Raw genomic sequence first — 12,296 nt, 5'->3', positions numbered from 1 at the left:
CTGTTTTTGCCTCTCAGGGCGCCCCATGTGTGCGGCCCATAGTGTGTTTTCTCCCACTTGACCATTATCGTTTAGTGAAAAATATTCACGGAGGGCTGCCTCTACAGCATCTTTAGTCTCAGGGATCCTAAGCAGGAGGTCATTCAATCGCCAACGTGCGCTGGATGATCTCTGGTGTATACCTTGCAGTGTCAGCGACACCGGGGCATGATCCGACCAAGTCATGCTATCCATCTCGGCTTTGACAATGCTGCTGGCCAGGTCTCTAGATAGGAGTGTGTAATCGATACGCGTGTATTGTTTGAGGGGAGCCGAGTAAAATGAGTGTCCCCTGGTCGTCGGGTTCATCAGCCTCCAAGTGTCGACCAACCTGCTTACCCTTCTATTATTTTCCAGGGCTCTAGAGTTTTTTAGCTTAGAGCGGTGTTCTTTTTCGAGGGTTGTCGCCCTATCTTTAATACTGTCTGTGATGGTGTTTAGATTAGGAGCATATAGGCTTACTATGGTTAGTTCTTCTGTGCCAAGTTTACCCGTGAGAATCATCATTCTACCTACTTTATCCCTTTTTTATTTTTTTCAATATCAAAGGGAACATTTGTCTTAATCAAGATAGCTACTCCTGCCTGTTTGTTTTTTTTGCTGGTGAGTGATACATTTTGATGAAATTTTTTGTCTCTTAGTCTAGTAAAGTTACATATTTTCTGTTTAATTGTTTTTCCTGTATTGTGTGTATGTGTCCTATCTATCTATCTATCTATCTATCTATCTATCTATCTATCTATCTGTCTGTCTGTCTGTCTGTCTGTCTATCTATCTATCTATCTATCTATCTATCTATCTATCTATCTATCTATCTATCTATCTATCTATCTATCTATCTATCTATCTATCTATCTATCTATCTATCTATCTATCTATCTATCTATCTATCTATCTATATCTATCTATCTATATCTATCTCCTAGTTTAGATTTAAAGTCTCTAAACATTATCCTCCTTTTCATAGGTGAGTTTAGACCCTTGACATTCTGGAAAACTACTTTTAGACAACTAGCCATTCCTTTGTTTGGAGTAAGGCATGGAGGATTCCCATAGGATTAGTCCGTTTGGCCTACAATCTTTTTGAAGTCTACGCTGAAGTGGGGGCTGTGTGTTCCTCTGTTCATAGCTTTGGTAAACTGGGTATGTGTGGATGGATGCAAGGTGGGGAAGGGGGGTAAGGGAAATACAAAAAGAACAACAACAAAGGGGGGGTCTTTAACTTGGTGTGGTTCAGGCCCTCAGGTAACATGGACCTTTTACTCTACTTGTGGGGTATTTGGGTCATGCAGAGTCTAAGAAAAAAAATGTGTTCAGGGTGCATCGTGGTACCTGCGATCTGATGATGGTCATGTGTCCATTATTTTCGTGTCTATTCAGGCCGTGTGGCGTTTTCAATATGCGTTGTGTCACAAGCTCCAGGGAGGGAAACCTAGTATTGTACCTCTCGTGGGAAAACATTAGTTACACTTTAACAACTTATCCAAATCAGTAACAGAATGTTCGGCATTGCTATCAGCCTAAATCCCCCCGAGTTCCATCTCTTAGCCCTCCTGCTCATTAACATCTAACTTAAGTTTGAGATGGCTTACAATTTATGGGCATGGGTCCTCGCGGGACCCGTACAACAGCAACTCCGGTAACTTACATCTAAAATGGAAACATTTAGTATCGGCTCTATTTGCGCACTAAAGCATAATCGGAGGTTGACCCAGGGGGGAGCCGGCGGGGCTGGTGGGCTGCTGTCAGTCCCTAAGAGGTTATGCTGACCTATCTATGCACATCTACATCTCCGTCCCACCTCCCCCTCCCCCCCCCCCCCTGGGACCTGGCCTCCAAATCTCAAAGTTAAGCCAAAAGGACTGGTCCAGCCATGCCTACTGTCAGTAAGACCAGACGGTCCGTTTGGCCCCTATGGCTTGTTCTCTTGTAACTTGACTGGTAACTTCTGCTATAATTTTTTTTTTTTAAATTCGTTCAAAAAGTCGAGCGGTCCTTCTTTTTATAAAGCTAGATTTACTCCAAACGTAGTTGTTTCTACGCTTTTAGCTGTTCGAGTTCGGAGGCTCAGTGCCTTTCAAATTTTTCATTGATGCTGTGGAGATCCTGGACCCTGCCTTGCGGAGGAGGGGCTGCTCCCGAGCCCCACGAATAGTCCCTGTGGAGCCTCCAAGCCGAGTGCTTCTATGAAGTCCGGGCCCTCCTCAGGTTTTCTCAGCACAGCCGGCTTCCCTTTATACGGGGCCTGCAGATGCAATGGGAAGCCCCAGCGGTATCTAAACCCTTTGCTCCGTAGTAGACCTGTTATATCTCTTAATTTCTCTTCTTTTTGACAATGTTGTTGGGGCAATGTCTGTGAAGATCTGTGTCTCTGAGTCTTCAAAGCAAATCTTATCCAGGTTCCTGGATTTGTTGAGAATTTCTTCTTTAACCGAAAAATAGTGGAGCCTTGTTATTATATTTCTTGGGCCCCTTCCCTCGTATTCTCTTAGTCGAAAGACTCTGTGGCCTCTATCCATTTCCAGTTTGTCGATGGTGGCCTCTGGGAGTATATTTTGGAACAGCCTATGCAGATAAGGTTTTGATTTCATCTGGGGCCACTGACTCCGGGACATTCTGTACCCTGATATTATTTCTTCTTGATCTATTCTCGGCCTCCTTTGGGTTTCCTGAAGCCGGGATACCAGCTCCCTCAGTTGGACTATGTCAGAGTCTGCCTCAATCTGTCTCTCGGTTTGTGGTCTCCATAGCTTCCTCCAGCCCTGTTGTTTTCTCTTCCACCGCCGAGATTTCCGATCTAAGACCGCTCATAGCACGCTGTAGTTCTTCATGGAAAGTTTGCTTGATTTCCTTGACCCAGACCTTCAGGTATCTCCTAATACTCGGGCCCTGGTCTGGGTCAGAGTTTGAGTCGGCCTCTTCCTGGTCTTGGGGTCATCTTCTTTTTGCTGAAGAACGATGCTTTGCGGTTTCTTGGGCGCCATATCGCTTTTTGCTTGGGGCTCAGTTCTCGTACGTTTTTGTCTCCTTTTTATCCTCCCTTTTTTTCCTTTCTTCCTATCTTTTTGTACCGCAGTTTGCGTTTTTCGGCGTAGCTGTTATCTATTTTAGCTTGTTACCTCCCATAGGAGGACCCGGCCTTATCTTACCTAGATCAGTACCACATTTGCACCCTTTTACTTGGTCATTCTGTTGTTACATGAAGTCGGATGAGTATTCAGGCCAGGGGCGATTGGCCAACACCTTTAGCCAGATTTCATCTGTCTTGTTGGGACCTGCCTGGAGCTAAGATTTTCATCTTTGTGGTTCTTGGGGGAATACACCTCCTCACCTCCTAATGTGCCTCCCTGTCTCTGCTGTCAAGTATCAGTTTCTTCTTGGAGTGGAGACCGTTTGAAGTTCCAGGGAACGATGGGCCAGCAGGGGATCTCACAGCTGGGGTTCGTGTGACACTCTCCCCCATGCCCCTGTCATCGGAGTCAGACCCAGTCCCCTCTCTCCCAACACCTGCCGTTGTGGACCTCGCTCCTCACAGCCTCCTGCTAGGCTTCTCCCTCTCTCGCCTACCAGCTCTGCGACTAACTTTGCTGCTCAGGGTCTTCCCCTCGGGCTCACCTCCGGGCGGCTGGCCCTCCGGGTCCCCGTGTCAATCTCAGGAGGGCAGTGGCCTCTTCTCCAGTGATGGCTCTGGTAGGTGTCTCGGGAGTCCGTCCGGCCTTCCCCACTACTTTGTTGAGCCGCGCTGCTTGGATCTGGGCGGTAGGTCCCTGGAGCCCGCTGGCACCGAAGTCTAGTTGGCTCCCTCGGGCGGAGTGGGTACGCTCGGCCATCTTCTATTGGGTTCGGCTAGGTGGATGGCCTTCAGGCAAGAACAGCCGTGCGACCCCGGCGGCCATCTTGGCTCCCTCGTGTAGCCATTACGGTGGAGGCCCAATCCCCGTGATCGCAGCTGGACCCCAGACTCGGACGGCTCCTGTCGGATTCCAGATAGGGACCCAGATCCCCCACCTATCCCCACAGTGTGTTGTGTATGTTTTTTAATGTTTTTTTTTTGCGTTTGGTGTTTTTTCCCTTTCTGTGGGTGAAAATGCTGATTTTGGCCGATGAGCCGATCCAGCAAGCGACCGCTCAGCTCAGAAACTGACCACGCCTCACCTTTTTTTTAAATTTTTGTTTCATTTTTCCCCCCCTCTAATATGTGCATCAATACAATGCACACAATGATAAGTAATTAGCGAAGTTGCCGATCGATCCGTTCTCCTGTGATTGATCGGCGAAGATTCGGCTCCGGGGTTCACTAAATGGCTGTCAGTGCAGCAGAAGAGGAACAAAGATGCAAAGTTCTGTGGGGAAGATCATGTTACCAGGCAGTTACTAGATGCAGTTGGTGCACTTCTAGAGAGAGGGCGGGCTCAAAAAGGGGTGAGCCAGAGCCTGTTTCAGAATAGGAAGGGGGTGTGACTTTGTAAATGGTTGTTATAGAAATCAAAAATGCTCTTTACATTAAAAATGTCATTCAGGGTTGTTTGAGAAAATACTTATAGCATTTTTTTTTATAGTACAGATTTGATTTATTAAAAAAACACATGTAGGATATTGCGAGGACTGCAGCTTTAAGAGGACACTTATAAAGTGTTGAACTTTATCATTCCAAAAAATAGGTGTGTAGCACTTTTTTTTCAACTTCAAAATTTTTATTGGGTTTCACACCAAAAACATTATGCCACATCCCATTGTAAACGATTTGAAACCCCCCGAGGTTTACCCTTTTCCTTCTCACTATCGAGGGTAAAGTCACTCAAGAGCAACGAGGGACTAACAACATACACTCACAAGACTAGACAAACCTGACTTACTGGACCAGAGACTAGACAACAGAGGAAAAAACACCAAAGGGGGGAAAAGGAGAGGAGGGGGGAGGGGGGAAGGGAATGGACTGCCACCCTGTTCTTTGGTAGTGGAAGATCTGCTGTCGGTCCGTAAGGCGTCCTTCTCCGTGGCTCCTGACGACTCCACCTCTTGGTTCCAATTCGAATAGTCGGGGGGGGGATCCTACCTGTTATGTGCCTATGTTATAGTATGTTCCGCTCCGTCACCAGAGAACGCACTTGTGTGTATTATAGCAAAATCGTGCTGGCATCTACCCCGGGGATGTCGGATTGGGTGAGCCATGGCTCCCATACTTTTAAAAAATTTCGGCCAGAGTCATTGACCCAGCTAGTCAACTGTTCCATCTGGCAAACTTGCCACAATCTGTTTCGAATTTTAGAAATGACTGGAAGATCTTGCTGTATCCACAATGCTGCGATCTCGCACCGTGTGGCTGTGGCCATATGTGCCACCAGTTTGTGTGCCGTTTTCGACAGCCCCTGAGCCCGCCTGCCCAGTAAGAACAGCCACGGGTCCAGGGGGACCTCTAAATCGAGGATACTTTGTGTCCAAGCTCTAATGCTCTCCCAAATCGGAAGTACCTTCGGGCAGGACCACAGCATGTGGACTAGGTCTGCTGCTTCCCCGCACTGTTTTGGGCAGAGCGGGGAATAACCGCCGACAAATTTAGATAAACGTAATGGGGTATGATACCAGCGCATCATGACCTTATATGCGTTCTCTTTTAACGTAGAGCATATGGAGCTTTTGGCTGCCGCCTGTAGGATCCACTCCCAGTCTTTGTCCTCTAAAGTCTCCCCTAGGACTGTCTCCCATTTAGTCATGTAGTTCAGTTTGTCGGCGTCAGGTCCACTTGGACAGATCACTTCCCGGTATAATCTAGAGGTGAGTCCCTGTGTGTCCGTGGCTCTAGAACACAGCTGCTCGAAATTGGTCCTGGCTGGTCTAATTGGAAATTCATTATAGAATGCTCTTATCTGGAGGTAGCGGAATAATTCAGTGTTTGGAAGGCCTTTTTCTGATTTGACGTGTTCGAATGTTTTAATATACTGAGGCCCCTTCAGATTCATTAACCGCTTATATCCCGACTGTATCCAAATTTTAAAGTGCCGCTCTCCGGCCATCCCCGGGGCGAAATCTGGGTTATCGAATAGCGGGGTCATCAAGGAGTGTTTTGTCGTTAGTTTATGTTTAAATTTGGAACTCCTCCACACCGCCAGAGAGTTCACCATGGTCCGTAGCAGCATCCCCACCGTGTTGTCGCAGCGTTTTGGCAGCCAAATTAAATTATACAGCTCAATTGGAGCACAGCAGGTTTTCTCCAGTGCCACCCATCTCCGCAGGGACGGGTCCAGGTGCCACTGGACGATCTGACCCAATCTTGCTGCTTTGTAATATGCCATCAAACAAGGTACCGCTAGTCCTCCTCTAATCGTGGGTCTAGTTAATATACTTTTAGCAATTCTTGGACTCTTCTTGTGCCAAATGAATTTCATGATCTTTGACTGTAAGGCGAGGATATCTGCCCGCACCAATGGTATTGGCAGGGCCTGGAACAGGTAAAGCACCCTTGGCAGAAGATTCATCTTAATGCTATGAATTCTTCCAAACCAAGAAATTCCAAACCCCGCCCGGTGTGTAGCACTTTTATGTATGTATATCTTTATTTACATAGCCCCACAGCGCTTTACAGAGAGACTGTACAGTACAGGGAATTATAATACACTAAGTGCAACAAAGTGCAACAAAGTCAGACAATAGGAAAGAACTGTCATCCACTTCATCAATAATTCATGCGATGGGTGACTTGGGTGGTAGCTGCGTGCGTATCATCACCGGAGAATCGGGTATCCCTCATTCAGAGAGATGGTGCACAGCTGCTTATTATAACAAAATATTCATCTTTATTGGTAAACCCATCATTCATAAGTCACTTCAATGTTAAGGATACTTATACCAAGTGTGAGCCCATTCACATCTCACACAGGTCTGCAACCACATTATCTCCCAGCATACAGCGCTTCCACTGCAGCCAGGGATTCTGGGTAATGACATGCAAATGAGCACTCGGTGTCACCTTTTGCTTGAAATCCCTTTTAACAGGGATTTGAAGTAAAAGGTGACACTGTGCTCATTTGCATGTCATTTCCCAGAATCCTTGGCTGCAGTGGAAGCGCTGTATGCGGAGAGATAATGGGGAAGGGCAGGGTTGCAGACCTGGCTGAGACGTGCTCACAAGGGGTATTTGTATTTGCTGTACACATTACGGTGGAGGGTTTTCGTCACTTTTTTTTAATTTTTTTTATTTTACCATCCATAACTTATTTAACACATCTTTTATTTGTAAACCCATCATTAATACAAATCACTTCCATATTAAGAATACTTATAAAATACGTCACCCCCAGTCGCCATTCTGGAGATGTCCCATGCAGCATCGGGCGAGCCCGTTACTCTGTGTGTATGACGGGGGAGAAGCGACATGTAATAAACAGCTCTTCTGAATGTATTATTGAACTTGAGCACGTTGGTGTGTTTCGTGGTAACACAACCTGTGACAAACATGCACTTCTCCAGAACACGCACGGCTTTCCAAACCTTAAAATCCCATTTTCCGCTCCCTTACATTGACTCGCACAGCTTTTCCTCCCCATTGCCTCTCGCGCCCTGTCTCCCAGGAAGGCAAAGCGTGAGCTGGGAGTGCATCAATTGTGTATGAGTGGAACATTCCGTGAGGCTGTTATGAGAAATTCATTGTGCCCATGGAAACTGCGAGCCAATCCTCCTCCTTGTTGTGTGTGTGTGTGTGTGTGTGTGTGTGTCATCCTACACAAGGCACCTGCTGAGGAGAAATAGGAGCCTGAGGGTATTTCGCAGATAAACGTTTGTTTGCTTCTCTACTAAATATATAGGACAATGCAGGTGTGCCTATTCTCTGCAGGTGACCATTGGAGAAGATATGATATAAAGAAAATAAGATAGGGAGCAGGGCTGAGTTTCTGACTGGGTCTCCCACCCCAGAGACTGGAACCTGAGACACAAGACTCTTCTTTCTCCTCCTATGTTCTTAATGGATTATTCTAGGGCAGGGTTCGCCAACTCCAGGCCACCAACACGTCAGGTTTTAAGCATATCACTGATAGAGCCACCTGTACTGGAGCAGGGATATCCTTAACACCTGACCTGTTGGTGGCCCTTGAGGGCTGGACTTGGCCACTCCTGTTCTAGCGCTTGAATTCCTTTTGTATCTAAAGCCCTCTCCCGCCTAAAATCTTTCTTGGTCACTTCCCCACACCTCGGGAATGCCCTCCCCCCTCAATATCCGACTGCACCCTCTCGCCACCTTGAAGACCCATCGTAAAACACACCTCATTAACGAAGTATATGGGTAGCTCCATGACGGATACTATACATCTCAGATGCACTGACCGTAACCCCTTACAGACGCTCTTGCCATAATACCCTCCTACTTTCTCTGTAGGTTCTTCCTACACCAATTAGATTGTAAGCTCTTCAAGGCAAGGGACTCCTTTTTCCTAATGTTACTTTTATGTCTCAAGCGCTTATTCCCATTATGTGTTATATTATTTATGCCGCGTGTACTACTGCTGTGACGCGCTGTGTACCTTGATGACACTATATAAATAAAGATATACAGGAATACCACGGTTTAAGGACACTCACCTTAAGTACACTCGCGAGTAAGGACATATCGCCCAGTAGGCAAACAGCAGCTCACGCATGCGCCTGTCAGCACGTCCTGAACAGCTATACCGGCTCCCTACCTGTACCGAAGCTGTGCGCAAGTGGGGAGACTATAGAGCCTGTTACAAATGCGTTATGTACATCACTTATGCACGTATATAACGATTGCAGTACAGTACATGCATCGATAAGTGGGGGAAAAGGTAGTGCTTCACTTTAAGTACATTTTCGCTTTACATACATGCTCCGGTCCCATTGCGTACGTTAATGTGGGGTATGCCTGTACATACACACTGTAACTTTTATGCTGCAGCTTGTACGTTTTTGGCAGTGGTGTGATATCTTACAGAAGGGGTGTGCAAACAGGGTGTGGGTCGCAAAATATTCTGGGGGTTGGGGCACGGCGCTTACAGAGGCCCCACGTTTTTCCCCACAACATTGAAATGAAATGCTGGGGAGCGCGCAAGGCCTCTAAGTCTCTTACCTTGTCTCCGGTGGCTTGTGGGGGTGCAGACAAAAAAGTTTGCACACCTCTGTCTTACAGGATAGGAAGACTGTGTCTTATTACAATTATTATTGTTACTGTTGGCATTTATTTGGAAGGTGCCAACATAGTACAGTGGGAGGTAAGAGACAAGCGCAGGAGATGCTGCTGGCCCAGTGACTCAGTCCTGCCCGTGTCTCTACCCAGGGACACTATATGGAGACTCTTCACCGGTTCCCTGCAGCTGGAGGAGAAGTCCAACGTTCTACTGCACGACCTGCGCGAGATTGAGGCCTGGATCTACCGCCTGCTGCGCTCTCCTACCCCGGCCCCGGGACAAAAGCGGGTGGACGTGGAGGTCCTACCACTGGAGCTGCAGCCCCCCTTGACCTTTGCTCTTCCCGACCCTTCCCGGTTCTCCCTGGTGGATTTCCCCCTGCACTTACCCCTGGAGCTGCTGGGCGTGGAGGCCTGTCTGAAGGTCCTGTCCTGTATCATGCTGGAGCACAAGGTAGAGGAGGAGGGGGCCCCCGGGAAAAACTGTTCTCCAAGTGACACGTAGATGTCCCATTTCTCAGTGACATATTGAGGGGCTTTGCATGTCACGCAGACTGTATGTGCTACCTATGTGTGTCCAAACAACATGTTTTATGTATACAGCAATTGGTATGTGTGTTTAAATAACCAGTTGCACATGTCTGGGTGCAGGCTCTGCGTATACTCTGGTGACTTGCTGTGTATATTCAGTGAGACACTGTGTGTTGCAGGTGGTGCTGCAGTCCCGGGATTACAACGCTCTTTCTATGTCTGTCATGGCGTTTGTGTCCATGATTTACCCGCTGGAGTACATGTTTCCCGTCATCCCGCTGCTGCCCACATGCATGGCCTCCGCAGAGCAGGTGAGACGCGTGTGCATACATGACTTCTGAGCGTGTGATACCTGTGAGTATGACACATGGCCTCCGCACAGCAGGTGAGACGCATGTGCATTACATGACTTCTGAGCGTGTGGTACCTGTGTGTATGACACATGGCCTCCGCAGAGCAGATGAGACGCGTGTGCATTACATGACTTCTGAGCGTGTGATACCTGTGTGTATGACACATGGCCTCCGCAGAGCAGGTGAGACGCGTGTGCATTACATGACTTCTGAGCGTGTGATGCCTGTGTGTATGACACATGGCCTCCGCAGAGCAGGTGAGACGCGTGTGCATTACATGACTTCTGAGCGTGTGATACCTGTGTGTATGACACATGGCCTCCGCACAGCAGGTGAGACGCGTGTGCATTACATGACTTCTGAGCGTGTGATACCTGTGAGTATGACACATGGCCTCCGCACAGCAGGTGAGACGCGTGTGCATTACATGACTTCTGAGCGTGTGGTACCTGTGTGTATGACACATGGCCTCCGCAGAGCAGGTGAGACGCGTGTGATACCTGTGTGTATAACACATGGCCTCCGCAGAGCAGGTGAGACTCGTGTGCATTACATGACTTCTGATCGTGTGATACCTGTGTGTATGACACATGGCCTCCGCAGAGCAGATGAGACGCGTGTGCATTACATGACTTCTGAGCGTGTGATACCTGTGTGTATGACACATGGCCTCCGCACAGCAGGTGAGACGCGTGTGCATTACATGACTTCTGAGCGTGTGATACCTGTGTGTATGACACATGGCCTCCGCAGAGCAGGTGAGACGCGTGTGCATTACATGACTTCTGAGCGTGTGATACCTGTGTGTATGACACATGGCCTCCGCACAGCAGGTGAGACGCGTGTGCATTACATGACTTCTGAGCGTGTGATACCTGTGTGTATGACACATGGCCTCCGCACAGCAGGTGAGACGCGTGTGCATTACATGACTTCTGAGCGTGTGATACCTGTGAGTATGACCCATTGCCTCCGCAGAGCAGGTGAGACGCGTGTGCATTACATGACTTCTGAGCGTGTGATACCTGTGAGTATGACACATGGCCTCCGCAGAGCAGGTGAGACGCGTGTGCATTACATGACTTCTGAGCGTGTGATACCTGTGAGTATGACCCATTGCCTCCGCAGAGCAGGTGAGACGCGTGTGCATTACATGACTTCTGAGCGTGTGATACCTGTGAGTATGACACATGGCCTCCGCAGAGCAGGTGAGACGCGTGTGCATTACATGACTTCTGAGCGTGTGATACCTGGGAGTATGACACATGGCCTCCGCAGAGCAGGTGAGACGCGTGTGAATTACATGACTTCTGAGCGTGTGATACCTGCGAGTATGACACATGGCCTCCGCAGAGCAGGTGAGACGCGTGTGAATTACATGACTTCTGAGCGTGTGATACCTGCGAGTATGACACATGGCCTCCGCAGAGCAGGTGAGACGCGTGTGAATTACATGACTTCTGAGCGTGTGATACCTGCGAGTATGACACATGGCCTCCGCAGAGCAGGTGAGACGCGTGTGAATTACATGACTTCTGAGCGTGTGATACCTGCGAGTATGACACATGGCCTCCGCAGAGCAGGTGAGACGTGTGTGCATTACATGACTTCTGAGCGTGTGATACCTGCGAGTATGACACATGGCCTCCGCAGAGCAGGTGAGACGCGTGTGAATTACATGACTTCTGAGCGTGTGATACCTGTGTGTATGACACATGGCCTCCGCACAGCAGGTGAGACGCGTGTGCATTACATGACTTCTGAGCGTGTGATACCTGTGTGTATGACACATGGCCTCCGCACAGCAGGTGAGACGCGTGTGCATTACATGACTTCTGAGCGTGTGATACCTGTGAGTATGACCCATTGCCTCCGCAGAGCAGGTGAGACGCGTGTGCATTACATGACTTCTGAGCGTGTGATACCTGTGAGTATGACACATGGCCTCCGCAGAGCAGGTGAGACGCGTGTGCATTACATGACTTCTGAGCGTGTGATACCTGTGAGTATGACCCATTGCCTCCGCAGAGCAGGTGAGACGCGTGTGCATTACATGACTTCTGAGCGTGTGATACCTGTGAGTATGACACATGGCCTCCGCAGAGCAGGTGAGACGCGTGTGCATTACATGACTTCTGAGCGTGTGATACCTGGGAGTATGACACATGGCCTCCGCAGAGCAGGTGAGACGCGTGTGAATTACATGACTTCTGAGCGTGTGATACCTGCGAGTATGA

The 12,296-nt window shown here is 48.4% G+C and overlaps 1 protein-coding gene across 1 annotated transcript in view; it reads left to right on the top strand.

The window, feature by feature from the left end:
* Positions 1-12,296, top strand: part of MADD (MAP kinase activating death domain) — a 69,844-nt gene that overhangs the window by 17,540 nt on the left and 40,008 nt on the right. The window contains 2 exon segments of the mRNA XM_075567480.1: positions 9,326-9,629; positions 9,886-10,017. Of these exon segments, the coding sequence (XP_075423595.1) occupies positions 9,326-9,629; positions 9,886-10,017 (436 nt within the window).

This window comes from Ascaphus truei, chromosome 12 (genome assembly GCF_040206685.1).
Source record: "Ascaphus truei isolate aAscTru1 chromosome 12, aAscTru1.hap1, whole genome shotgun sequence".
NCBI classification, from domain to species: domain Eukaryota; kingdom Metazoa; phylum Chordata; class Amphibia; order Anura; family Ascaphidae; genus Ascaphus; species Ascaphus truei.
Note: the sequence above shows the minus strand (reverse complement) of the source record. Positions and strands in the feature narration are given on the sequence as shown.